A 26,846-nucleotide genomic window follows, 5' to 3' on the forward strand; every position below is an offset into this window, starting at 1 on the left:
AAAAAAATTAGTTGGTATATGAATTATCTGTGCATTTACACTGGTCTCATAAGAGAGCTCCCTTTTTCTTCCACATTGGTGTGATGGGAATCTTTCATTTTTTAAAATCAATTTTACCATTCCATCCCTTCTAGAACATTTGGTTAAGTGACATCTGTTTTCTGTTAATATTAATCTCATCTCAATGTTGTTGTTTGTCCTTCATTTTTGAAGAGGATCAATGATATTACGGGTAATGTCTTGATTGGCTCTTGAATTGATTTAAATGAGGCAGAGTTGCACAAAGTTATAACTCATCCTCCCTGTGTCATTAAAGTATAGTGGTAGGTTAAAAGTCAAGATGACTGGTGATGGCCCAGGATACAGTGAATAACCTTGGTATCTTTGTGGTCTGAATAAACTCTAAGCACTCCACAGCACCTGTTTCAGCTACCCTTATAGCTATTGGAACAAACTGTTCTCATCTGCCCATTCTGGGGAAAGTCTTTACATGCCTGGGCTGCCAGTTACTGTATAAATGTTTGTTTCCTTAGAGTTATAATAAAGACCAACTCTTCTCTCCTTCCCCACCCAATATAAAGATTTGAATGAATTCTGCATTCTATTACGACAATTTCTTGTTTTCTTTTCCATTATTTCTCTTCCAAATGCTTTCTTCAATGCTTTCTACCTCTAGTTCCTCATGTGAGTATGCCAGTTTAATATGTGAGGCTACTCTATTTCCTGTTTTATCTCACCTATTCCTTTTTAATAATATTTCACACCCATTATCCAGTCATGAGTTACATCATAGCAAGTCCCAGTGACATTTATGTATTTGTAGTGGTATATATCTACTCCGTGGTCTGAGAATAACATCTTCCATAAGTCTGAATATGAGTCCTCAGTTTTTAGCACATCCAATTTGAAAGAAAGGAAATACTCTTATGAGAAGGCTTGTGGGCAACAAGAAGGATGGACAAAAAGAAATGATAGAAAGAAGGGGGAGAAAGGAAATACTGTAGATAATTGCATGTAACTCAAAACCAATTGTCAATATTCCTTGTTGCAACTGTGGAAGCAATTGTAGTAGGCACTTCTCTGGATAATAATAAAAAGAGAAATTCTGCACAAAATGTTTCAGTCTATGAGCTGTCACTTGATTGGCAAGTTTCTAACAGCCTAGTGTGCTATGGTAAATATTTAACAGCTGACTCTCCAAAAAGGTGGAACACACTTTTAAATTTAATCTGCATTATTAACATTTTCTTACTTAATTTTAGGCAATCAACAAAACAAAAAATCAAGCCTAGGAACACATGGGCTCTCACTTGTCTGTCTGTCTTTTATTCTCTCTGTCCCTTTGGTTATCTCTCTTTCTCACTGTGTGTCTCTGTGTGTTTTTGTCTTTCTTTCTCTGTATGTCTCTGTGTCTCTACGTTTATATCTCCTGATAGTGGTGTTGTGTGGTGATTTTTGCATGAAAATATGTCTCATCTTTCTTTCAATGCATGCTGTTTCAGTTCTGAAAGTAACTTCTCAACCAACCACTTTCCATTACTCAATTGGGAGGGAAAGAAGACACTACATAACAAGCACTACATACACTGAAATTTGCTCCCCTAGCCATTCACTTTTTAAAATAATCAGACAATATCTGTCCATACGCACTATTCTTGTGCCTCTCTATATTATATTTTATTAAAGATTATTGGTAATGGTTCTTAGACTACAATTGAAACTACTTTCTATTTCTTTCTGGGCTATAAAATGTTTGTGACTAGAGACTAAAATTCACACACACACACACACACACACACACAAGCTCAACATTCTCTTATTTGCTTCTTTATTTTTTGGGGCACCAAACATACATTGGCAATCCTCTTAGTAGTTTGAATATAATTTTTGTTGCTGGGGAAGATAGAAACAGGATTGTTAGTTGGGTCATTTTTTAATTCTCTCTGATATTTATTAACACCATACTATATATCTCCCAAACAATTACCTAGGTCTTTCTAGTTTTTCATGTTCCAAACAGGCCCTTCTCATTTCACTTCTATCACAATAGCCTTTGGATAGATTTCCACATCTCAAATCTTTCTTCACTGCAATTAATCCTCCACTCAACTGCCAAAGTGATCAACTCTGGCCATATCACACAAATATTAAAACAAAACAAAACAATGGTTCTCTATTGCTTCCAAGATCATATATACAGTGCTCCATTTCGCATGTAAAATCCTTCATAAACCCGCCTCCCCTCTACTGGAGCTATAATGCAGCTACATTGGACTACTTGCATTTCCTCCCCAGGCTCCTCCATCTTCCTCTCTGTACACCTTCACTGGCTATCCCCTCATGCCTAGAATGCTTTCTTTGTTCATATCCACCTCTTGGCCTCCCAAACTCTTTCAAGACTTTGCTGAAATTCCACCTTTTCCAAGAGGCCTTTCTTGGCATTCCCTTCCTTGCTCCCTTGTCTTCCCTTCCTCTGAAATTATCTTTCCTTTACATTAAATATATATATATGCATATATATGTGTGTATATATAATATATATCATCTATAATGTAATATTACATGTAAAAACTATGTATTGTAGGTACATAGTTATTTGAATGTTGTTTCCCTCATTAGAATGAGTTCCTTGAAGACAAGCACTGTGTTTTTCTCTTTTTTGTGTCCCTACTTTTTTAATTTTTAGTTTTAGTTTTTTTAATTTTAAAAATATATATAGATAAAATTTCAACTTTTACCCTTGCAAAATCTTATGTTCCAAATTTTTCTCCTTTCTTCTCCCCACCCTCTGCCCTAGACAGCAAGTAATCCAGTATATATTAAGCATGTGTAATCTTTTGATACATATTTCCATATTTATCATGCTGCACAAGAAAAATCAGATCAAAAAGGAAAAAAAAAGATAAAGAAAAAAAAAGGAAGCAAATAACAACAAAAAAGGTGAAAAGGCTATGTTGTGATCCACACTCAATCCCCACAGTCCTCTCTGTAGGTTTAAATGGCTCTCTTCATGAAAAGATCACTGGAACTGGCCTGAATCACCTCATTGTTCAAAAGAGTCACATCCATCAGAGTTGATCATCACATAATCTTGTTGCTATGTACAATGTTCTCTTGGTTCTACTTACTTTACTTCAGTTCATGTACTCTTCATGTATTTTCAGGCTTTTCTGAAATCATACTTCTGATTATTTCTTAAAGAACATTCCTATAGAATTCTTATAGAATTTGGTTGCCACAGACATTTTTGCACATATAGATCACTTTTCCTTTTTTATGATCTCTTTGAGAGATATAGACTCAGTAGAGACACCCTTGTGTATGCACACAAGCCTTTGGGCGTAGTTTCAAATTGTTCTCCAAAATGATTGATGTGTCCCTATATCTTAGCATACTATTTAGTCCATAGTAAATGCTAAGTAAATTTTATTGACTAACTCATTCATCACAGATTTCTGATCCATGGGATGTTAGGAAAAATAGAAGACCTCTTCCAAAATGGACTCAAATCCATCCTAGATCCCTTAACTTAGTGCACTAAAGGTACTTTCACTAAAAAAGCATTTATCAAGCACTTATTATATACCAGGTAGCCTGTTATAGTGGATAGAAGGGAAAGTAAGCCTAGGTTAAAGTCTTGCTTTTGCCACATATTGGTTTTGTGACACTGGGCAAGTTAAACAATCTCTCAGCATCCTCAGAAAACTCTCTAAAGCTATAAATGCTATAGAGCTATAAAAGCAGTGCAAATGCTGATTTAATTGGCAGCAGGTGTTTATTTAAAAGAATTTAATTAAATTTAATTAGATAAATTTAATTAAAAGAATTCTCGTTACTATTGAAATTGGAGATCTGATCCTCTCTTCCTACTCCCAATCCCATTCCATCAAAGTGCCAGTCAGTATGGTAAATGTTGAGTATACAAAGATAATTTAAAAAAAAAATTGCAGCCTACAAAGAGCTTACAGGCATATAAAAGTATCAGGAGAGAATATATATGCATCTGTAACTATACATAAAACACAAACATACACATAATAATATGTATTACTTTGCATAATCACTTATCTGGATAGGGGCAACCTGGCAGAGTAAATAAAAATGTGGTCTCAGATTCAGGAAGAAATAGGTTCAAGTCCCATGTGACATATAATGGCTGTGTTGCCCTGAGTAAATCACTTAATCTCTTAGTGCCCACGACAGTTCTCTAAAACTATAATAAGTCATCCATAAATCAAATTTTACTAAATAGCTGCTATATACAAGGCATTGTACAAGGTGCTGAAGATAGGAATACAATAAATGATTGCTCACAAGGATCCTACATTCAGGTGAGAGAGAGAAAAAAATATACAATACATGAAGGATAAATATAAGGGACAAAAATTTAAAAATTAATTTCAAGGTAGTTTGAGAGAGATGGAATTAAAAGCTGGAAAGATCAGAAAAAAATTTATATATAAGGTGGTGCTTGAACCATGTCTTAAAGGAAGAGAGGATTCTGGGAGGTGGGAGTGACTAAAAAGGGAGGGAAGTCAGAGCAAGCTCAATAACCAGGAAAAGTAGAGAAAGTGCTAATGGATGGAGGGACTGGAAGTATGAATAAGGGTGAAAAAAAGAGTGAGGCGAGATTAGGCACCAGGAAAGAAAGAATGCCAAGAGAAAATGATTGTACGTTGCTCATGTTCCCCATGAAGAATTTCCTACTCCAACAAAATTCCAGGACTACTCAGAAATAAAAATGTCTATGGAGGTTTGTTATAGTTTGGATTTCTTCTAGCTATGGATTGAATCTGAAATCACTGAAATCACTTCCAACATTCAAATTCTGTGATTCTGTTAAACATAAGGTAATTGGGGAAAGGGATGGGGAAAATGAGGAGTTAACCATGAGCAACTGAGAGTATCAGAAAAGATCTCATTTAGAGAATGGTGCTTGAGTTGAGCTTTGAAGGAAACAAGGGATTCTAAGAAGCAGAGATTAGAAATACATTTTAAGACTATTCAAAGACATGGGCATGGACCATGGAGTGTCATATGTGAAAAACAGAAGAAAAAAAAACTTTTTCACAGTGATCATGAATTAAGTATATATAGCATGATATCAAGGTAGTCACCTACCAAATTATATTTATAGGTTTGGTTCCTGGAAGTTGACTATCCTAGTTTTAAAGTATTCTGGGGGTCCATATCACTAAAACTGTAGCTAAAGAGCCATCACTGATATACTTACCTCTAATCTCAAAGCAAAATCATTTGCTGAAGTGGTATACTAAGAATAATAGTAACAAAGAATTCCCCTAAGAGATCTGGGACATACTTTCTCACAACTTCACATAGCATCAATGGGAACAGTTACTCTTCAATTTAAACAACTGATCTTATCAAAGAGCTTTCATTGCAAAAATTGAATGACATTTTGTTGAATCTTGAATTAATACATGTATTTTCCCTTTCATCAACAAAATAATGTAGGATTTTGTATGGAATTTTGTTTAGTGCTTCCCATCCTCACTAATTTTATTGGCTTTTTATATCCTCCATGTGATCATGTGATCATATCTCTCTCATCAGAAGTTTCTGAAATATTTATTTTAGTAATCCAATTCTTTGCTCAGATTTGTTTTCTTTTGGTCTGGCAGAAGATGAGGTGGGAGGGCAGTAAGAAGAATTTTAGTATGTGGAAGTAATTTTTCCCCTTTAGATATGTATCTTTTTGCTACAATGAAAAGAATGCTTATCTTGGAGTCAAAGTAAGGGAGTTCAAATTCCACCACTGCAGACTTTTTGCTGTTTGATGTTGGCCAAGTCATTTAACCTTCATAAGTTTCAATTTCCTCATCTGTAAAATGTAGGAGCTGAGCAGATGGTTTCTAAGGACCCTTTATCTTCGATCTCAAATCATTTTTAACTCTTTAGGGGTTCAATTTCTTCATCGGCTCTCCAGTAGGAGAGGGCTAGATTTGATGACCTCTGAGGTTACTTACAGCTTTAAATATTGTCAACTTTATAATGAATTTTTAAAAAAGAAAAAGGAGGCAGTGTCGAGGTATTAGTTTCATATACAGTATTCTTCTGTGTTCTGTTTAAAGTGTTGACCTTATAAAGTTTTTAAAACAAAAAGCAGCATAAAATGGAGATTTATAGTTTCATGTGTAATCCTTTTTTTGTGTGTTTTCCACAAAGAAAATGTTCTCTTGTGCGCATGTGTTTAAATTTAGAATAAAATAAAATAACACTAACACTAAAGTCTTAGATTGCCTAAGAAAAAAGTAATTTTATCAGGCAGCATTGGAAATATGACCGACCCTCTGGATTGTTAATACGTGAAAGAATACGTAAGAAACAAAGATAACCGTCACACGCTACTCAGGAAAAGAAAATAAGGCAAACTCTAAAACCACGCTTGGGGCGGCGATGGCCAAGCGGGGGAACCTTGACCAGTCAAGCACAGAGAAACACAACTCAGGGTCGCAGGAACGAATACTTAGGGACTGGCAAGGAGCCCTTTGCGTCACCGTTGCCCAAGAGCCCAAGGGCAGGGGGCGGGCGTTACGGGCGTCTTACTCTAGCAACGCACACCCCTTCCGCCAGCGAGCGCGAGCTGGCGGCGCCGGGTCCTAGCGGCGCCCGGTCGGAAGCTCGGGGATCGGCGGAGCTTCGGCGGCCTGCGCCCTTGGGCTCAGCCGCAGCCCGGAGCTAGGTGGCGGGAGGCGGGCGCAGAGGTACACCGAGCCCGGCAGTCGTTCGTTCCTCGGGCGGCATGGCGGCTCTGGGCTCCACCAGGCTCTTGCTGGCCGCGTCGGCGGCGTTCGGGGCTGCATCCCGACGTTGTTTCCTTCTCGCCGGAGCCCGAGCGGGAGCCGGGAGGCCGGGCTGGCACGGGTTGCCGAAGCAGGGGAGCGCCGCCTGCTCGGGGGCGAGCCGGTGCTTCAGCTTGTCGGCCCCGAGCCGGCGCAGGTAAGCGCCCCGCAGCCGCCTGGGGGGAGGGAAGCTCCCGGAGCTCCGCTTCCGAGTGACTCGGGAGTTTAGCGCCCAGGGCTCGTCCTGCCAGGCATCCTCTGCTTCCCACCTCACCCACCTCTCTCTGCTTTCTTAGCCAGGTATGCGCGGGGCGGGGGCGGGGAGAACGAGCGCCCGACGCCCCGGAGCTGTGGCCGTAGCCCCGAGGTCCCGGGGTTACTGCTTCTTAGTTCCCCCGCACCCGGCTTCCCACGTACTTCTGTTACGTTACCTTCCTTCTTCCTCTTTTACTTCTCCGCGACTTAGTCATGCCCTGGGATTTTTTTACTTTTAATTCTCCAAATTGGTCACTCTTCTTCTCCTTGTCCCTGTCAGTCATTTATTTCCTTTTAAAAAATAATTTTTTAAAATTTTTAACCTAACTTTTTCTTTATTCATTCTAATTTCAGGGCCTAAACAGAATCACTTGACTCCCCCTTACGTATGATCTCCTTAAATACTTGCAGAGAGCAATCGTGTTCTCTTCCTCCCACCCAAATTATTTCCTTCAAATTGTTAGTCATTTTAGAGCTGAAAGATACCTTGAAAGTCATTTAGTCCTCCTTTTTCTGAAGCTAGAGAAATTGAATTGTTCCCAGAGTTACATAGTAGCAAATGGTATAGAACTTTAGCTTCTAGGACTCTGAATCTTGTTTCTTTCACTTACCTAAAGTAACTACTTGGCAGGGGGATGGTGCTGCGTCAGAGTATTGGAAGTATCTCAGAAAAACTTGAATTTAAATCCTTCCTCAGACACTTACAAGCAGTATCACCCTGGACAAGTCAATTTAATCTCTCAGCTTTATTCCCTCATTTGTAAGATGAGGGTTAATAAATAGCATTTGTTTCACAGGGTTGTTGTGAGGATCAAATGAGATTGTATGTAAAGTAATTTGCAAAATTTAAAGTACTATTTAAATGCTAAATATCTCCGGAGTGTGTAACATAGAAGGATATATTCTGCTGAGAAATAGTCTGATAGTTAGACTATCATTTCCCTTGCTCTGTATGCCATTCCTTCTTGAATGCAATCCAAGATTTATTCTTTTGTTGTTGTTGGTGGTGGTGGTGGTGTGTGTATTGGAGGAGAGTTTGGTTTTTTTATTTTTTAACCTGTCATATTGCCCTATTGATTTGCCCCTGTGCTGGCAGCCTCCAGGTTCCCTCCACTTTAATCTTTTCCACACCCATTACCTGGCTATCAGAACTTTATATATTTATGCCTTGCTGTATGTAAAAGTTTCTAAGATGCTGTTTAGAAGTAAAAAACATTTTAAATGTTTTAGAGTTCAGTCTTTAAAACAACAATGCAGTGAATGGTTTTGTAATGTAATCACATTTGTGAACTCTTCCCTTAATGTTTCTGTGAAGTAAAGTTTACGGTTATGAGGCTAGGTCACTAGTAATAATAGAAATAGTGGCATGTATTAGTATGTTAAGCATCATTGATCCCTTCAGTTTTATCCACAGATCTATCAGTTCCTTTCACAGATTAGAAGCTTTTGTCTGTTTATGGATTTGACGGAGGACAGAGAGGTTAAGTAACACCAGGAACTGCTCACTCACACAACTAGTGTTAGAGGCAAGTTTTGAATTGAAGGCTGATATTCCTGTCTTCAAGTGCAGCACTCTGTATCATCACACCATTGCCTCTCCCAGGTTATTTTCATGTTTATAGAGCACTTGCTATATTAAACTACAATTTCCTCATAGCAGCTCTGTAAATTAAATAGTACAAGTTGTGTTATCCTCATATCATAGATGATCAAATATAAGGCCTATTGGTGACTGTAGTGTTAGTTCACAAGGAATTGGATAGTTTTAGGTGATGTTTTCATTAGGCTCTACCTGGCAAACTAATCAAAATACTCATCAGTTAATCTCTGCACTTATTTCCTTGTTTACTGCTGAAAATACACAGCAGAATTATTTCTTACTCTCCTTTGTTATAGACTCCCTGAAGACCATCATTGTTTTAACAATTCCTTGAGATTATTTAGATCACTGCTTATTTTACAAATATAAAAATGTTTTCAAAATATAAAATATTCTTCAAAATATAAAAACTTGGGTCTGATCAGATCAAAGGGAATCTAATTCAATGTATTCTTCACTATAGAAATCTTCTCTGCTTCAATAATAGATTGAATCTGTCGTCTATTTGAACACTTCAGTGATTAGAAACCCATTTTGTTTCACATCACTCTTTTCTCACACTTGTATTACAAGCAAACTGAATTATTAACTGTCAGTCTCTTTCAAGGTTCAGCCCATATGCCATCTTATCTGGGAATTCTCTCTCTTGCCAATTTCCAATATTACTGATGATTTTCTCCCTTCTCAAATTATTTTTCTTTTATTTATATTTTATCCTTTTAGTAGAAAATAATCCTTAATCTTCTCAAGTTCTTTTTCCTTTTTCTTTGTATTTCTAGTTAGATATTGAATTGTATTTGGAAACATTACTGACTATTACTTAGTGTGAAATACTTCTAAAGATGGCTGATTTCATTAATTTTATGTTACTACATACCTTCACTTTCAGAGAATTAAATTCTCTGATCTTATTCCCACTTTGTGGAGATGTACAGAATATTGAGAATGCATATTTGGATCTCTATGAATTTGTTGTACTCCAGTGGAACTGAGACCAAAAGGTCTAAGAAAAATCTGCAAAAAATATGGACCTTCTTACTATTTTACATCACTATCAAATGCTTTTTTATCCACCAACAAAAACACAGTGGAATCTTGTGTTCTCTACATCTTTAATCCATTGTGAATTAGAATGTATAGTTCATTATGAAATGTTGCTTTTGAAAGCTGATACCTGGTTTCCAGTATTTTCTTCAGAGAGATTTGTCCCAGTTACATAGGCCCAGGGTTTTAATGCCATTATGTTAACAGTGTTGCTTACAATTTTGCTTAGTCCAGAAGGCAGAGTAAGGAATCAGTGGATAGAAGTGTCAGAGCGTCAAGTTTAAGATATTTAAGTTAAGAATATCTTCCTAATAATCAGTTATGCAAAAGTGGAATGAGTTGCCTTAGAAGGTAAGAGTTCTTTAGGTGACATGGATGTCAATGGTTTCCATGTAGGTAGGAGAAATGCTGCCACAAGTTCAGGTATTTAACTTGGAGGGGTCAGTAGAATTCATGCAGATTCATGCCAACCCTCAAGAGGATCACTAGAATCCACTCTGGTAGAAAATCCCACCCTGGACCTGGAACAGGAGCATCTGGTGCATTTTGGGCTGCTGCAGTTTTTCACAGATCACTGCCCACATCTTCAGATAGAGGCCCTGAAGATGTCATGTCCTTTGTGCAGAGGGCCTTCAATGTGGACGTTTATGAGTAAATAACTTTACTGGAAGGCCATCAGAGAGCTATAGAATGTTCCTGATGTTGGAGTGAACCCTCCCTCCCCCCTCGGTATGACTTGAGTGGAAACAGAAAAAAGGCAGTGCTAAAACTGGAGAGAACTACAAAGGGAACTCCATCAAGGAGAGCATCAGACAGGGGCATGATGACCGTCATTGACTGTAATGATTTCAGCAATTCCCTCAAATGTAACTCTTGGCCTTGGGATTATTGCGCCAGCACTAAACATGTCATCCATATGTAACTCAGCATAATCAAGATGAGTGTGTACCTGTAAAATTGGTCTTGAGCTATGTCAGAAAAGCTGAGTTCTCCTGAGATTTCTGAACAGTTAGGGGAAAGGAACAGCCAGACACAAGCTTCTTACCAATTTGTTATTTGTTATTTGTTTGGTTAAGTGTAAGTGGTTGTTCCGATCTGTATCTGTGCTTGTGCAAGGAGAATATGTTCAGGTTACTCATATTAGCATTATATCTTCTAAATATTTATAGAATTGTCCAATATAGGGTTAGGGATTTTGATTAATTGTTGGTATTAAATATTAGGTAAGTTTGAGCTTTAACGCTTTCTTAATTGATGGCTGCTCTTAGACCTACAATGTTTTGTGTGTATTTCATTATCCTCTAGGAAAGTTTGTCTACATATCAAAAGAGTTGTCCCTCTTTTGAGTAACATTTAAATTTAAATAGTGTTTGTTAGTACTTGAATTAAATTTAAAGTTGAACTTAAATTCGTTTTTTGGACAACCAGCTACCATTAAGTTCGATAGGCTTTTCACCCCTATTGTAAAATCATCTCACTGTTTTGTTACACAGACGAGTTCGTTCTGACAACTGTTCTACAATAGCTCACTTAATTTCGGGAAGATGGGTTTTAATTCGTTTTGTCCGGTTTGACTAGCTAAATCATTATGCAAAAGGTAGAAGGTGCAATCTTTGCTTTTTGTATGGATGGAATGGAATGGATGGAATCTTTCAATGTTCCCTCACGGTACTTTCTCTATTGTGCCTAGGGGTTTGTCTGTTCTATCACCTATACTAGGGCTTAATAAATGTTTTGTAGATGTTATAAATAGTTTAATGAGTATTCCTCAAGTATCTAGCAGACCTGGCCGAATTGGCTGCTTAAAAGTATAAGCAGGTGGCTAGGTACTTTTTATTAGCTTCATTTGATCATTGTCACTTCCCTTGAGCTACTAACACCTCCCCCCCTCCCCCTCCACTTCCCTAGTACTATGGTGGTCCCTGTGCCCTGGCTACCTTTGATTAACATGTCATCTCTAACAACTTCTTCAAATTCTTCTTGGAGCTAGAACCACAGGTTTGGGATATTATCTTCAAATTCTGTGAATTTAAATATTCCTTGTGCTTAAAGATGCTGAATGAGATGAAGGATAAGATAGTGATTTTCTTAAGTATCACCATGGCTGCTTCAGAGGATGAACTAGCACAGCTGCTGCTAAAAGGGCTTATCTTTGTGGGAGCTGATTTAACAATAAGAATCTGTTTTCCTGGGATGTATCACTGCTTATGGGCAAAAAATTCCAATATCCTGTCAAAGCAATGCTAATTCTTCAGGTTCCTGTGCTGTACAACCAGATCCATGTCAGGAACTCCCTTTAAAAAAGGAGCCAGGGTAAACTAATGCTAGTCAGTAGCTAGTCACAGATGAGAACAAATGTGATTGGGATGTAATTCTTCCCCCCACTCAAGCACACAGACACCTGGACCCCAGGACTGTGTTGGAGTGTCCTTTCCCAACCCCCTGCTCTCCGGATCTCTCTGGTTTCAGACACTTTGAATCTTTCTTCTCCTTGAGCCTGGGAGACTTCTTCCTTCAATGCAGGGGATGTCTCCTTCCCTGGACCCTGGGACTACCGAACTGCTGCCACAGTGCCCCCTTGCCAGTAGAGTTCTATCCTACAGATGTGGCAGGAGTTATCAGGAGTCACCTAGAGTTTGCTCTCCCCATACAATGTTTTTATTTTCTCTTCCTTTGCATAGCTGGGAACTGGAAAGCATGGTGCCACTGGTTCCCAAAACTGGCCCAACTTCCCAACTGGGAAACTGGCTACTCCCAGCTGGGACTGACGTTTCAAGCCTCTGTGGCTACACAAAGTCCTGGTGACCTCAACCTTGGCCGTGTCAAGGGCCCCTGTGCCAAGGGCAAGGGGAACAGGTCAGTTTTGGGCCATGTTTCCTGCTGCTGTTCAGGAGTGGGAAGAAAGGAGAGAAGCCTAACTTGTGCTAGTAATTGTTCCCAGCGAACACAATGACACATGGCAGTACCTCTTTAAAAATTTTTTTAAAAATTATTTAATATTTTTCCCCAGTTACATTCAGAGAGAGAGAAAATGAGAGAGACAGACAGACACATACACCCGCCCTCCACAGAGACAGAGAGAGAAAATGAATATGTTTTGATCTGTATTCAGACTTGATCAGTTCCTTCTTTGGGTATAGATAGAATTTTTTTTTTTTCATTTAGAGTAGTTGTGGATGATTGTACTACTGAGAATAAAAAAGTCATTTACAGCCGGTCATTCCAGAACATTGCTATTGCTTTGTATATAATATATTTCCCTTTGTTCATGGAGGTCTTTCCAGGTTTTTTTTTTCTTTTTTTTTCCTGAGAACATCCTGCTCAGCATTTCCAGAGAACAATAATCCATCAGAGAAACTTGTTTTGAATTTTTTTTTACAATTACTTTTACTAATTGTACATCCCCTCATTTATTCTCTCTCCCTTTAAACTTTCTCTCCTCAAAAATGTTTTGCTAGTGACAGCTTTCTCTCTCAATATGTCCTCAATTTTATCACCCTCCCTCTCTTCCCTTATCCCATTCCCCTCTTATTTTCCTGCAGATATTTCTATACTCTTATTGAGAATGTATCTTATTTCCTATTTGAGTCAATTCTGGTAAAAGTAAGGTTCACTCATTCACCCTTTCTTCCCCCTTTTCCCTTCTACTATAAAAGCTTTTTCTTGCCTCTTTTTTTATGGCAGATATTTTTTTACCATGCCACTTCTCCCTTTCCCTTTCTCCCAGTACATTTCTCTCACACCTTAATTTCATGATTTTTTAAAAAAAGATATCATTTCATACATTCAAGTCACACCCATGCTTTCTGTCTCTATATATTCCTAACTGCCATAATAATGAGAATGTTCTAATGAGTTACAAGTATTTTCCTGTCATGTAGAAATGTAAATAGATAAACCTTATTAAGTTCCTTATGATATCACTTTTTTGGTTACCTCTTTATGCTTCTCCACATTCCCTTATTTGAAAATCAAAATTTCCATTCGGCTCTGGTCTTTTAATCATAAATGCTTAAATTCTGTTTCATTGAATGATCGCCTTTTCCTCTGAAGTATTATACTGAGTTTTGCTGGGTAGGTGTTTCTTGGATACAATCCTGGCTCCATTGCTCTGTGGAATATAATATTCCAAGCCTTCTGATCCTTTAATGTAGAATGTGCTAAATCTTGTGTTATCCTGATTGTGGCTCCATTGTACTTGAATTGTTTCTTTTTGGGTGCTTACAATATTTTCTCTTTGACCTGAGAGTTCCAGAATTTAGCTATAAAATTCTTGGTAATTTTTATTTGGGGATCTCTTTTAGGAGGTGATCAGTTAATTCTTTTAATTTCTGTTTTACCCTCTGATTCTAGAATATCAGGAGAATTTTCCTTGATAATTTCTTGAAAGATGATGATCCAGGCTCTTTTTTTGATCATGACTTTCAGGTAGACCAATAATTTTTAAATTATCTCTCCTGGATTTATTTACTAGGTCAGTTGTTTTTCCAATGACATAGTTCACATTTTTTCCTTTTTTTTTCTTTTTTGTTTTTGCTTTATTGTATTTTGATTTTTCATAAAGTCACTAGCTTCTATTTGCTCAATTCTATTTTTTAAGGAATTATTTTCTTTTTTCTTTTTTTTTTTTTTTTTTATTTAATAGCCTTTTATTTACAGGATATATACATGGGTAACTTTACAGGATTAACAATTGCCAAACCTCTTGTTCCAATTTTTCACCTCTTACCCCCCACCCCCTCCCCTAGATGGCAGGATGACCAGTAGATGTTAAATATATTAAAATATAACTTAGATACACAATAAGTATACATGACCAAAACATTATTTTGCTGTACAAAAAGAATCAGACTCTGAATTATTGTACAATTAGCTTGTGAAGGAAATAAAAAATGCAGGTGTGCATAAATATAGGGATTGGGAATTCAATGTAATGGTTTTTAGTCATCTCCCAGAGTTCTTTTTCTGGGCATAGCTAGTTCAGTTCATTACTGCTCCATTAGAAATGATTTGGTTGATCTCGTTGCTGAGGATGGCCTGGTCCATCAGAACTGGTCATCATATAGTATTGTTGTTGAAGTATATAATGATCTCCTGGTCCTGCTCATTTCACTCAGCATCAGTTCATGTAAGTCTCTCCAGGCCTTTCTGAAATCATCCTGTTGGTCATTTCTTACAGAACAGTAATAAGGAATTATTTTCTTTGGTGAGTTTTTGTACCTCCTTTCCCATTTGGCCAGTTTTGCTTTTTAAAGCATTCTTCTCTTCATTGGCTTTTTATATTTCTTTTTTGCATTTCTCTCAATTCTTTCCCTAATTTTTCCTTTATCTTTTTTACTTGATTTTCAAAGTCCCTTTTGAACTCTTCCATGGCCTGAGCCCAATTCTTATTTTTCTTAGAGGCTTTGAATGTAGGAGTTTTGACTTGGTTATCATCTTCTGTGTGTGTATTGATCTGCCTTGTCACCATAATAACTTTCAATGGTCAGAAATTTTTTTTGTTTTGTTTTCTGCTGATTTCCCCAGCCTATTACTTTGTTTTTAACTCCTTGTTTCCACTTTTAACTGCACTTCTGTTTGCAGAGTGGAGGCTGCATTCTTCCAAGATTCAGGGGTTTTGTTCAGCTGTTTTCAGAAATCTTTCTAAGAATCTGACCACAAGCACTCTTTTCTGCCCTGGAGCTTTTAGGTGTGTCCCTGCCTCCACTTAGCTGTAAGATCTAGTGTGCTGGCCTGACTCTGCTGAATGGGGCTGCATTGGGACTGCCTACCAGACTGTCTCCACTGACCTTCTGAGTACTCCCTAGTGTCCCTAGGCTGAGAGGTCCAGAAGCCTCCAGCACTGCAACTGACTCAGAGGTTCTGCCTCCCTGATACTCTGGTCTGGACTGGAGCTGGGTCTGGGACTGGGTCTGCCCTGGGATTGTATTCTGGGCTCCCACTCTGGTTCCACAGACATTTTCTGCAGATCTTCCAGCTCCTCTTTGGTATGTCTAAGCTGAGAGGTCTGGAAGCCACCAGAACTGTATAATAAACTTTTTATGCTGAACTTCCAAGTTACCTTCAGCTAGAAAATCTTCTACTCCATCTTTTATGATGCTCTCAAATTTGTTTAGTCATTATTTAAAGGAATTTGGAACAGTTTGGGGGAGAGGTTGGGCAAGTTCCTGCTTTTACTTCACCATCTTGGCTCCACATGGCAGTACCTTTTATGGTGCCTCCCCTTTAACCCCTATCCCCAAATATGTTCTTGTTCATACAGTTTTTCCCCCCTAAGTTAGATATTAGTTGTGAAATCTTTAGACTCTTAAAAAGCATAATAGGAAGGAAGGAAGGAAAAAAAGAAAGGATAGAAGGAAGAAAAGAAAAAAAGAAGGAAGGAAGAAATTGTCTTTGGCTTTTATGCAAAAATACTTTTGGAAGTGGCTAAATTTCTTAGATGTAAAGGATTTCATATAGAGGATGGGTCAGTGCTTGACAGTTATGATGAAAATATATCCAGTGACTTTACATAGTTATGGAAATAGAAGAGGAATTGAAGAAATCTGACCAAAGGGATAATATGATATTCTCAGAATTTCGACCTTCTTAAAAATATGTGTAGACTTTTAAAACAGCCACAAAAATTAATTTTTATGTAAAGTTGAGATGTTAGCCTTTTGGAAAAGTTTTTAAGTTTTTTTTCTTTTCTTTTTTTTTTTTTAATTCACAATTGTTCCCTCCTAGAATTTGTGTTAAAGGAGACCAAATCAATTATATTTTGTGAAAGTTGATTCAGGAGGCTGATTGGGTGAGCAGGAACAATAGGATTTGTTTGAAGGGATTGCTGTGTATTCATAGGGAATTTACCAGCCAACTTAGATTTAAATAAAGAAATATACCAAAGATATGCCAAAGAGGGTGAATGTAAATAACAACTCTGGATTGAGTCTGTTAGAACAAAAGAATTACTTGAATTGATTCCAAAGATAAGGAAAAATAGACTTTAGTTACCCTTGATCAATTCCAGATAATAATATTCTAGTTTTTGAGTGAATAGGATATGTATATGAGAGATGTTGTGAAAGGACCTCTGAGTTAACTACTTTAACCATACTTCTACTCCTCTTCTGATGGATGAAGAAACAAGCAGGCCTTGAGAAGTTAAGTAACTTTTCCAAGGTCATATAGTTGTCCATGTAGTTAAAAAAAAAGAAAAAAGAAAAAAACCTGATTTGATGCTGAACCACAGAAATATTTGAAAGATTTTGAAAATAGGATAGGTACAATCAGATTGGAAAAAGGTAAATATCCCAATTTTTAAGAAAGGTAACAGTCTTCAAACTGTAGGTTAATGAATTATTAAGAGGAGCAGTCTCAGTTTATCCATAACTGAATTAAGAGAAAGTATCTTTAAATTTCTAAGAAGAAATATCTTCCATATGGTTGTACTTACATTACTGTTGTTTACTCTGATTAGTAATTCATGAACAATAACTGAAAACAATGCATTTTTATTTTTTTATTGATACAGAATTATATCTTTTAAAAAAATACCATAGCATGCTTTGCATAGCATTGCTTAATGTTGAGAATTTTTCTTAATTAATTGGAGAAACTGTTAGAATCTCTCCAAATAAACTTAACATATATTAACAAAATGTGTCTGACAGATTTTAGCTAAAATGTAAATTATTTTTCTTTCATATCCTGCTACCTTATCTTCATTTCTTCCCTTTATTGTCACTTTTTTAGAAAGAAAAATCTGCACTACTAAATCCATTATTCTATTGAGACAGCAGAATTCTAGGTTATTAATGACCTCTATAACACTGAATCTGTTCTTTTTTCTATTCCTTGTCTTCCTTGACCTCTAAGCATCTTTTGACTCTGCCTTATGTATTCTTAAGACTTTAATTTACATGAGTCTGAATTTTCATGGTATTCCCCCTCTTCCTTCTGTCTTTTTGACTCTTCTTCCCACTCCTACTCCCTTAACTGTTCCTCAGGATTTTGTCCTTAGTCCTCTTCTGTAATCATTGGTGATCTCATCTATTTCTGTGGCTTCAATAATCACCTTTGTGAAGATAATTTTTGCCTACACAATTATTTCCCACTCCCCATTCTCTAGAACTCTAGTATTACATTTCTAGTTGCTTGCTGAGCAATTCCACTTGGATCCTACTGGCATTTCAAATTGAGGATTCCTTAAACTAGACTCATCTTCTTCCCCAATAATCTACCTTTCCCCCAACTTTATTGTTATTGCTAGTATTATCATCTTTCCAGTCAGTTGGGCTTGCAACCTTCTAATCATTAACTTTCCTCTCTATCCCCCTTCCATAAAGTTAACTTGCCACTAACTTATGTTTTCACAATGCTCGATATCTCATCATTCCCCCTAGATATGTGATAGTCTTCCTTATCTTTGTTCTCATCCCTTCTCAGCTAAGCCATCATAACAGCCTCTATTTAGTCTTAGGATCATTGTCATAGATTTAGATCTGAAAGGGACTTTAGAGTTGATTAAGTCTAGCCCCTTCTTACAGGTGAAGAAATGAAGGCTCCTATTTCTGTTCTTTCCTTACCATCTTTTATATCAGTATGTCAGATTCTAATAGAACCTGGACATAAATATCCCAGTGAAGTGCATATTTAATTTGTTTTTAAAATGTATTTAATTAATTATCATTCTTTTTCAAAAATTTATTTCATTAAATATTTCCCAATTACATTTTAATCTGGTTCTGGTCACACAAGGAAATGTGGGAATTTTTGAACAGGCTTAGCAGGAATCAATTTGGCTTTTGGACATAGTCCCAAGGCAGGCTGTGTCAAGAAGGAGCAGACCAGAGAGTGAGCCTAGAGGAAAGTATGCTGAGCAATGATGATACAACAAATTCCACTTTTACAGATGAGTTAGGCAGTGTTAATAACCTTGGAAGCGGGCAGGTTCAGGTGATGTCTCTGACACATTTAGTTGTATGACCATGGAAAATCATTTAACTTCTCAGTAACCACTAAGGACAAAATCCTGAGGAACAGTTAAGGGAGTAGGAGTGGGAGGAAGAAGAGTCAAAAAGACAGAAGGAAGAGGGGGGACACCATGAAAATTCAGACTCATGTAAATTAAAGTCTTAAGAATACATAAGGCAGAGTCAAAAGATGCTTAGAGGTCAAGGAAGACAAGAAATAGAAAAAAGAACAGATTCAGTGTTATAGAGGTCATTAATAACCTAGAATTCTGCTGTCTCAATAGAATAATGGATTTAATAGTGCAGATTTTTCTTTCTAGAAAAGTGACAGTAAAGGGAAGAAATGGAGATAAGGTAGCAGGATATGAAAGAAAAATAATTTACATTTTAGCTAAAATCTGTCAGACACATTTTGTTAATATATGTTAAAATATTAGACGATAATATTCTAAAACTATAAATTACAAATTAGTAGTCTTTTTGAATTGGTTTTGAGGAGTTCCCCACACTAGTAAAATCAGGTTTAGATCAAAAAGACAATTACAGAGAAACAGAACAAGGTACTGGGGTTAAGAGTGACTTATCCAAAAATAAATATTAAATATTGGAGCTGAACCCTTGTCTTGTGAGGTAAATGCATAATTCCTCCCTTTCCCTATCCCAAAGATGAAGATTACTTTCTCCTCACATTTCTCTAGAACTTTCTCTCTGCGTTTCCTTGTACCTCACTTAAATCCAGTGGTATAAATATTTGTGTACTTTTTTTTTTTCTGTACAAGATTTCTTAAGTTCCTTGAAAGCATGTCCTTTCATGTTTTTATTTATAATAAATGTGTGTTGATTTAAATTGATGACACATAGGATCTTCATTCTTTTTTTTTCCAGCTCTGATATGTCAAAGCTTCTTGGATCATAGGTCACCATCCCAAATGGAGTTATGTAACTGAATGTGGAGGTCATGAAAAATTTGACAACAGTAAAAGATTTCTGAATGTAATGACCAAAAAACAATTCAAAATCAAATATGTAATGAATCTGAGGTGTTTCTTTCTAACAGTACTTACCCATGCTGCATCGCAGTACTTGCCTTGATACTGAACACACAAACATGTGCACTTTGAATTGCTAATGAACTAATGCTGCCAGAAACACCTTGGCTCAGATTCAAGATGGGGTTGTGTAAAATTTCTTGTGTGAAAAGGGGAAGAGGGAATGGTAGAAAAAATTTAAGAAACCCTGAGATGTCACTTTTTTTTAGGAGTCTGTGATAAAGAAACCATCTGTTGCCAGTTGTTGCCACCTATTGGCAATTGTGAAAATTGCACTAGAATTATTTTATGTATTGCTTTTTGCTTGTGTAGGATAAAAATTAAGGTAGTAGGAAATCATGGTAGAATAAAACCAAGATGTTTGGATAATTTATTTAGCCATCTAGGTGGAGGGAGATAGAGAACATCATGTAGTGAATCACTGTTAGCATTGGTATCTTGATACTATGAATTTTTTGAATAAGACATTATCAGATTGATTAATTTGTTGTTTTTAATGTTTTTCAATGAACAAAAGCCATTTTCTCTCCTAATTCTTTTACCTAAAAAATTATTGTAACATACATAATATATTTATATATTTGTAACATGTATGTATGTGTGTGTATATACACACATATAAAACATATATGTGTGTATATACACACAATCTGTTAATAAGCATTTATTAAGTGCCTACTATGTACCAAGCATTGTGCCAAGTGCTTAGCCAAGCAAAAAAAAATTTCCACAATGACCATGTTTTAAAAAATATGTCTCATACTCAGAATCCATTATTTTTCTCAGGAAAGACGTATCATACTTTATAAGTGGTCCTTTAGAATTGTTGTACAGCTTTAACAAAATAATTAATCTGGTAGTGTTTTGTCTAAAGAATTCACCAGTATCAAGATACTAATGTCATCAGTGATTCACTACATGATGTTCTCTATCTACCTAGATGACTGGATAAATTACCCAAACATCTTGGTTTTGTTCTATCATAATTCCTTACTACCATGATTATTGTACTTTAATTATAATTCAGAAGTATTTCAAAATTGTTTGTTTATATGACATCATTGTATTTGTGACGTGATGTATGAATTTTTTTGGTTCTTTCTCCATTATGCATAACAGTCTTCCAGGATTTTCTAAAACTTCCTTTTCATTATTCCTTGTAATACAGTAACATTTCATTACGTTCATGTTCCATAATTTACTTGGTACTTCCCTGATTTATGTGTATATCATTAGTTACCATTTATTTGCTTCTGTAAAATAGAACTGCTATAAATATTTTTGTATTTGTGTTTTTCACTTTATTTCTTTGATCTCTTTGGGGTTTTAGGTCAGTATCCTCAGGTTAATCCTTAAACACATTTTCTAGCTCCTATCCCATTTTAATAATAAAAGTGGTAGGTTCAAACAGGATTATCCAGGGGCTCTGTGTGCTACCAAATGGTACTGATGCCTTTCAGCACCAAAATCCTAGTCTTGCATAGTATTTTAGAGAACTTCTAACAATGAGGATATTTGTTTTTCTCTTTTGAAATATCCATATTCTTTGATTCTTTTTCTTAATGACATGTAGAGAGCTCAGTATAGTGTGAAGCTGGAATAAGTATAATCGAAAAGTATTATCTAAATGTGCCGCTGGCCAGCATCATTAATTTCATGGAAGCAAAATGTAAGATGAAGCAGTGTCTGAGAGGGAACTCAATAGGAACAAGTTGGAGAAAGGATAGATGGAAAGGAAACCACTCACTATCTAAAGATGGACCAGTATTACAGATTAACATTATTATAAAATAAAATTAGTCCATGTTAGATTTAGAGCACAATGCAACCCTAAACAATGGAACCTTCGGTACCTTTGTTGTATGTATTAGAACTGAGATTTGGAGGATAACCAAATAGTCTAAAGTTATACAACTGAAATTGAATTTCAGGTCTCCCTACCAGTAGTTGTCTTAGGAGCAATATTATGGGGAATGGCTGTTATCTTCATGTGTAGATAAATTTTTGGTGAATGAGATCCTCATTTCTGATCACTGTACAATTTTTAATTACTAACATGGTGGTTGTACTTCATTTAAGTTAATCTGATTCATAAGGGAAAGGGACCTGTATGTGCATGAATATTTGTGGCAGCCCTCTTTGTAGTGGCTAGAAACTGGAAACTAAGTGGAGGCCCATCAGTTGAAGAATGGCTGAATGAATTGTGGTATATGAATATTATGGAATATTATTGTTCTGTAAGAAATGACCAAAAGGATGATTTCAGAAAGGCCTGGAGAGACTTACACGAACTGATGATGAGTGAAATGAGCAGGGCCAGGAGATCCTTATCTACTTCAACAACAATACTATATGATGACCAGTTCTGATGGACCTGGCCATCCTCAGCAATGAGATCAACCAAATCATTTCCAATGGAGCAGTAATGAACTGCACCAGCTATGCCTAGAGAAAGAACTCTGGGTGATGACTAAAAACCATTACATTGAATTCCCAATCCCTATATTTATGCCCACCTGCATTTTTGATTTCTTCACAAGCTAATTGTACAATATTTCAGAGTCTGATTCTTTTTGTACAGCAAAATAATGGTTTGGTCATGTATACTTATTGTGTATCTAATTTATATTTTAATATATTTAACATCTACTGGTCATCCTGCCATCTGGGGGAGGGAGGAGGTAAGAGGTGAAAAATTGGAACAAGAGGTTTGGCAATTGTTAATGCTGTAAAGTTATCCATACATATAACCTGTAAATAGAAGGCTATTAAATAAAAAATAATAATAATCTGATTCATAGAGTGAAGAAAGATTATTGATAGACTTTGAACATATACAAAATGTTGGTCGATGAGAAGTTTGCTTAATCCCAGAATTTGTGATTTATACTAGCATCTTCCTAAGGTGATCCTTTGAAAGAGAGAGGATGAAAAGTAGAGATACATTTGCTGATGTTTACTTACATTGTTAACTACTTTATTATAAAGACTTATCTAAGATTAAAGAATACTAAAGGTATGCTTCTTTTTTTTTCTAGCTCAGAAGATAAAATAACCATTCATTTTATAAACCGTGATGGTGACAAATTAACCACCCAAGGAAAAGTTGGTGACACCCTACTAGATGTTGTTGTTAATAATAATCTAGACATTGATGGGTTTGGTAAGTAGAAATCATTTAATATTGAAAAAATTTGTGTATGGAAGTGCGTTATAATTAAACTTTAACCCACAAAATTGACCAGAGAATTATTAGACTCACAGTCAAGCAACAAGCAGTTATTAAGTGCCTATTATGTGCTACCTAGTACACAATATATAATATTCTTAATCTTTGAATTAAGTAATCCAACCCCTTTATTTTACATATCTGCAAAAGAATAGCCCTTTGGTAGGGCTGTGCATGGATAAGTTATTTAACTTCTCAGTAGCTATAAGTTGTCTATAGTTGTGTCTCTGTATTGGTTGTTAGAGTTCCCCACACCAGTGAAATATGGGGTTAGACCAAAAACAGTTTACACTCAACTACTTACAACCTCTTTACTCATTTGGTAAGAATTAAAATGAGAGGAATGTCAGAGAATTTATCAGACAAGGAAAATGAAAGGTTGCATTCAAAGCTAGGTGGCACAGTGGATAGAACACTCATTGTGGAGTTAGGAAGACCTGCCTTCAAATCTAACCTCAGACACTTACTAGTAATGTCATCTTGGGCAAGTAGCCTGTTTATCTCAGTTCTTCATATGTAAAATTAACTGGAGAAGGAAATGGCAAAGCACTCTGGTATCTCTGCAAAGCACCCTAAATGGAGTAGTGACTGAAATGACTCAAAGGTAGATTATTGTAGATTAACATAGAATAATAATTGACCTACCCAAACTAAAGTCGAGGAATTGCTATAAAAATTACTGGGGACAGAATTTGAATCCTTTGTAAACTATTTTTAATACTTGGGGAATAACATCAGAATTATCTTTTCTCTGTAGAACAATGAACTAGAGATTGAAATAGATATAGTTCTATCATCAAATATTTTATCATCTAAAGAAAAAAGAGCATGAAAGAACACACTTGTGTATTTCTCTTTCAATCCTAGCTGCATTAATTTAGGTACATATATAGAAGAGAAATAAATCTAATGAAATCACAGAATCTAGAACTAGAAAGAAATTCAAGGATCAAATAATTTTAACTAAAACTTTAGCAAGATTCCCTTTACCTCTTAAATAAAAATTTTTGCATTCCAAATTTTCCTTCTCCTTCCCTCACCTTTCCTTTCTCCCTGAGACACTAAGTCATTTGATAAAGATTCTACATTTTCAATCATGTAAGACATATTATTATCATAGTGGTCATATAATAGACATTTTTATACTAAGGTCCCTTGACCCCAAAGGATTTGGGGATAGATTTCAGTAGATTCTTTAATTTGGATGGGAAAAGAAATTACATCTTTATTTTTATCAATCTCTAAAATTTAGCATTTCCCTCAGTTATAAATTTGTTAAAAAAATAAATTATTCTGAGAACTAGTTTGTTAGCTCCATCAGGTCCATGGTACAAAAAATGGTTCATATTCTCTGCTCTACATTATATCCAATAAAAAGCAAGCCAGTTTTTCCTTGAAAGATCTCTAGTGAGGAGGCTCTTACTATCTTCTGAGGCAATCCTTTTCACTTCTGAGTAAGTCTTAATTGTTGGGAAACTTTTCTTTACATTAAACCTAAATTTGCTCCTTTGCACCTTCCATAATTTCTTTGTGGACAAAATGTTGAAATGTAGGATGAATAGACAGGTAGATAGTTTTATAGCCAGGTTTATAGACCCAAAGAAGGAGTTTTTATATTTGTGTTACTAGATTGAATCCTTATCCTTGACTTGTTCAATATTTTTATTAATGATTTCACATATGAACATATTGATACCATGTTTGTGATCATACAGTTTGTAAAAAATATTGAAAAGGGTTCTTAATTGGAATGTTAGAATTAAGAAGACAAAATGTAATAGCAAAAAATGATTGTACTTAGATGAATAATAGTAGTCAACAAATATTTGATGAGGTAGGCCTGGCTAAGAACAGTTTAAATGAAAAAGATGTATGGGTTTTATTTCACTTAAAAGTCTACAGTATAAGCACAGTATATACCTCACCTACCTTCCTCTAGCTATTTGCAGTCTGAGGTCTAAAATAAAGTAGGCAATAATTTCATTGTACCTAACTCTGGTTAGACCAAATGTCAAGTGTTGTGTTAAATTTTGGGTACCTTATGTTTTAAGAGGGTGATTGAAAAACCAGAACTTGTCCAGAAGAGGGCAGCCATGACAATAAAGAGTTGGTCAGGTAAGGAAAAAATGAAAAGAACTTTATTCTTACAGAAGCTTTGGTGGAGATTATAATAGTTTTCCATGTATTTGAAGAGCTATTTTGTAAAATAATGGTTAAGGTTATTTTATGTAGTTTTGGATAGTAGAACTAAATGTAGTGAAGGAAAATTACAGAAGTGGGTTCATCTCACTATATATAAGGAAGAATAAATATTAAGAGAGCTTTTAAAAAATGGTAGTGAATTTCTAGTCACCGGTATGTTCAATCAGAGGCTTGATTGATTACCTTTTAGAGAAATTGTAGAAAGGATGAGATAGAAGGTAGGAGGTAAGTAACTTCTAAGATTCTATGATACTGTACAACAGTTTACTGAGGTGAAGCTGGGTGGTGTAGTGAACAGAGTACTGAACTGGAATCAGGAAGATTCATCTTCCTGAGTTCAGATTTAAGCCTAGACACTTAATATCTCTGTGACCCTGTGCAAGTCATTTACCACTATTTTCCTTAGTTTCCTTATCTACAAAACGAGCTAGAAAAAGAAATGGCAAACCACTTTTTTTGTCTTTGCCAATAAACCCTTTAAAGTGGTCATGAAGAATCAACAATATTGAAAAACGACTAAACAACAAAATTTGCTGAGTGATAAATCCTCACTAATGAATGAGTAATGACTAGTGCTATATCCTGAATAATGACTTACTTCAATAGGATCATTCATTCATTATAACTAAGCCCCACTGCAAATTCATTTGGTACATTTATAGCATTTTCTCTTTGGAACTAACTGCCGTAACCTAACCTGAAGGTGATCAGAATCTTTTCATTTCTTTAAATCTTCAATAATTTATCCTGAAAGTTAGACACAGTACTACACTGTAGTGAAAATTACTCTTTTAAAAGTTCATTTTGAATTTTTTCTCAGATAACAAGATTTCTTTTTTTTTTTTTTTTTTTTTTTTTTTTTTTTTTTGTAACTAATATATTTCTCTCCTCCCTGGCCCCATTGAACAAATTTAAAAAAAAAAAAAAAAAAAAAAAAAAAAGGAAATCCCTAAATACAGTGCAAACTAGTGTAGTTCAATAAAACACATTCCCACATTAGCCATGTTTGAAGGTATGTATAAAAAAGCCATAAGAATCTCATTTACTTTTGTATTCCCTTGTGATCTTTTTCTTCATCTTTATAAGATTTTGTTGCTTTTATTAATTTTCTTGGTGCCCTAATTTTCTTAGCTAAATTTGGTGGTAGTACTAGTCTTTGTCCCTACCAACAAAACCTCCTCTCCATGTAATTATAAATTTTTAGAGTTACAAATTCAAATTTCACAAGAAAAACTTTTCTATTTAAAAGAACTGAAGGCAATGACACACTCAAGAATAAAGTCCAAAGTAAAAATTGACTGAATGACAGTAGGAGACTGTTCCTTACTTAGTCGCTCACTCACACATTTGTTCTTGTGAAGTTTAGCCAGCCATAGAAAAATAATTTCTATATAGATGCCATGGAGACAAATGATAAAAATGTAGAGATTGGTGGATGAAGTATAATTGACCAATTTATTTACTTTAGACAACTCAAGTTACTTCAGTTGTATTATGTATTTAAATGTGAGAATAAACTGGAGAAAAATTAATACATTATATTTTACAATACTGCCAGTGAGGGATTGATTACAGGTACAGTTTTTCCTTGGCTAAATTTTTTTTGGTCATGTTTTACCAAATCTGAATTACCCTATTTATACCTGTGTGAGCCCATTTCCAGTGCCATTTCATTTGAAGACTTAAGAAAATGATTTTGGAGCTCAGATC

At 35.8% G+C, this 26,846-nt stretch overlaps 2 protein-coding genes across 2 annotated transcripts in view; both read left to right on the top strand.

Moving 5' to 3' along the window:
- Positions 1 to 6,305: 6,305 nt before the first annotated feature.
- FDX1 (ferredoxin 1) overlaps positions 6,306 to 26,846 on the top strand; it is a 38,523-nt gene continuing 17,982 nt past the window's right edge. Inside the window, exons 1-2 of the mRNA XM_003766848.4 lie at positions 6,306 to 6,960; positions 22,744 to 22,868. Of these exons, the coding sequence (XP_003766896.1) occupies positions 6,764 to 6,960; positions 22,744 to 22,868 (322 nt within the window). The 5' untranslated portion in view covers positions 6,306 to 6,763. The remainder of the gene's footprint in view (positions 6,961 to 22,743; positions 22,869 to 26,846) is intronic.
- Positions 7,880 to 11,070, top strand: GPS1 (G protein pathway suppressor 1). Its single transcript, XM_031961127.1, is given in 5 exon segments — positions 7,880 to 10,186; positions 10,189 to 10,308; positions 10,311 to 10,475; positions 10,478 to 10,529; positions 10,531 to 11,070. Coding segments are annotated over 5 exon segments (663 nt in total). The 5' UTR covers positions 7,880 to 10,107; the 3' UTR covers positions 10,778 to 11,070.

This window comes from Sarcophilus harrisii, chromosome 3 (assembly GCF_902635505.1).
Source record: "Sarcophilus harrisii chromosome 3, mSarHar1.11, whole genome shotgun sequence".
NCBI lineage: Eukaryota > Metazoa > Chordata > Mammalia > Dasyuromorphia > Dasyuridae > Sarcophilus > Sarcophilus harrisii.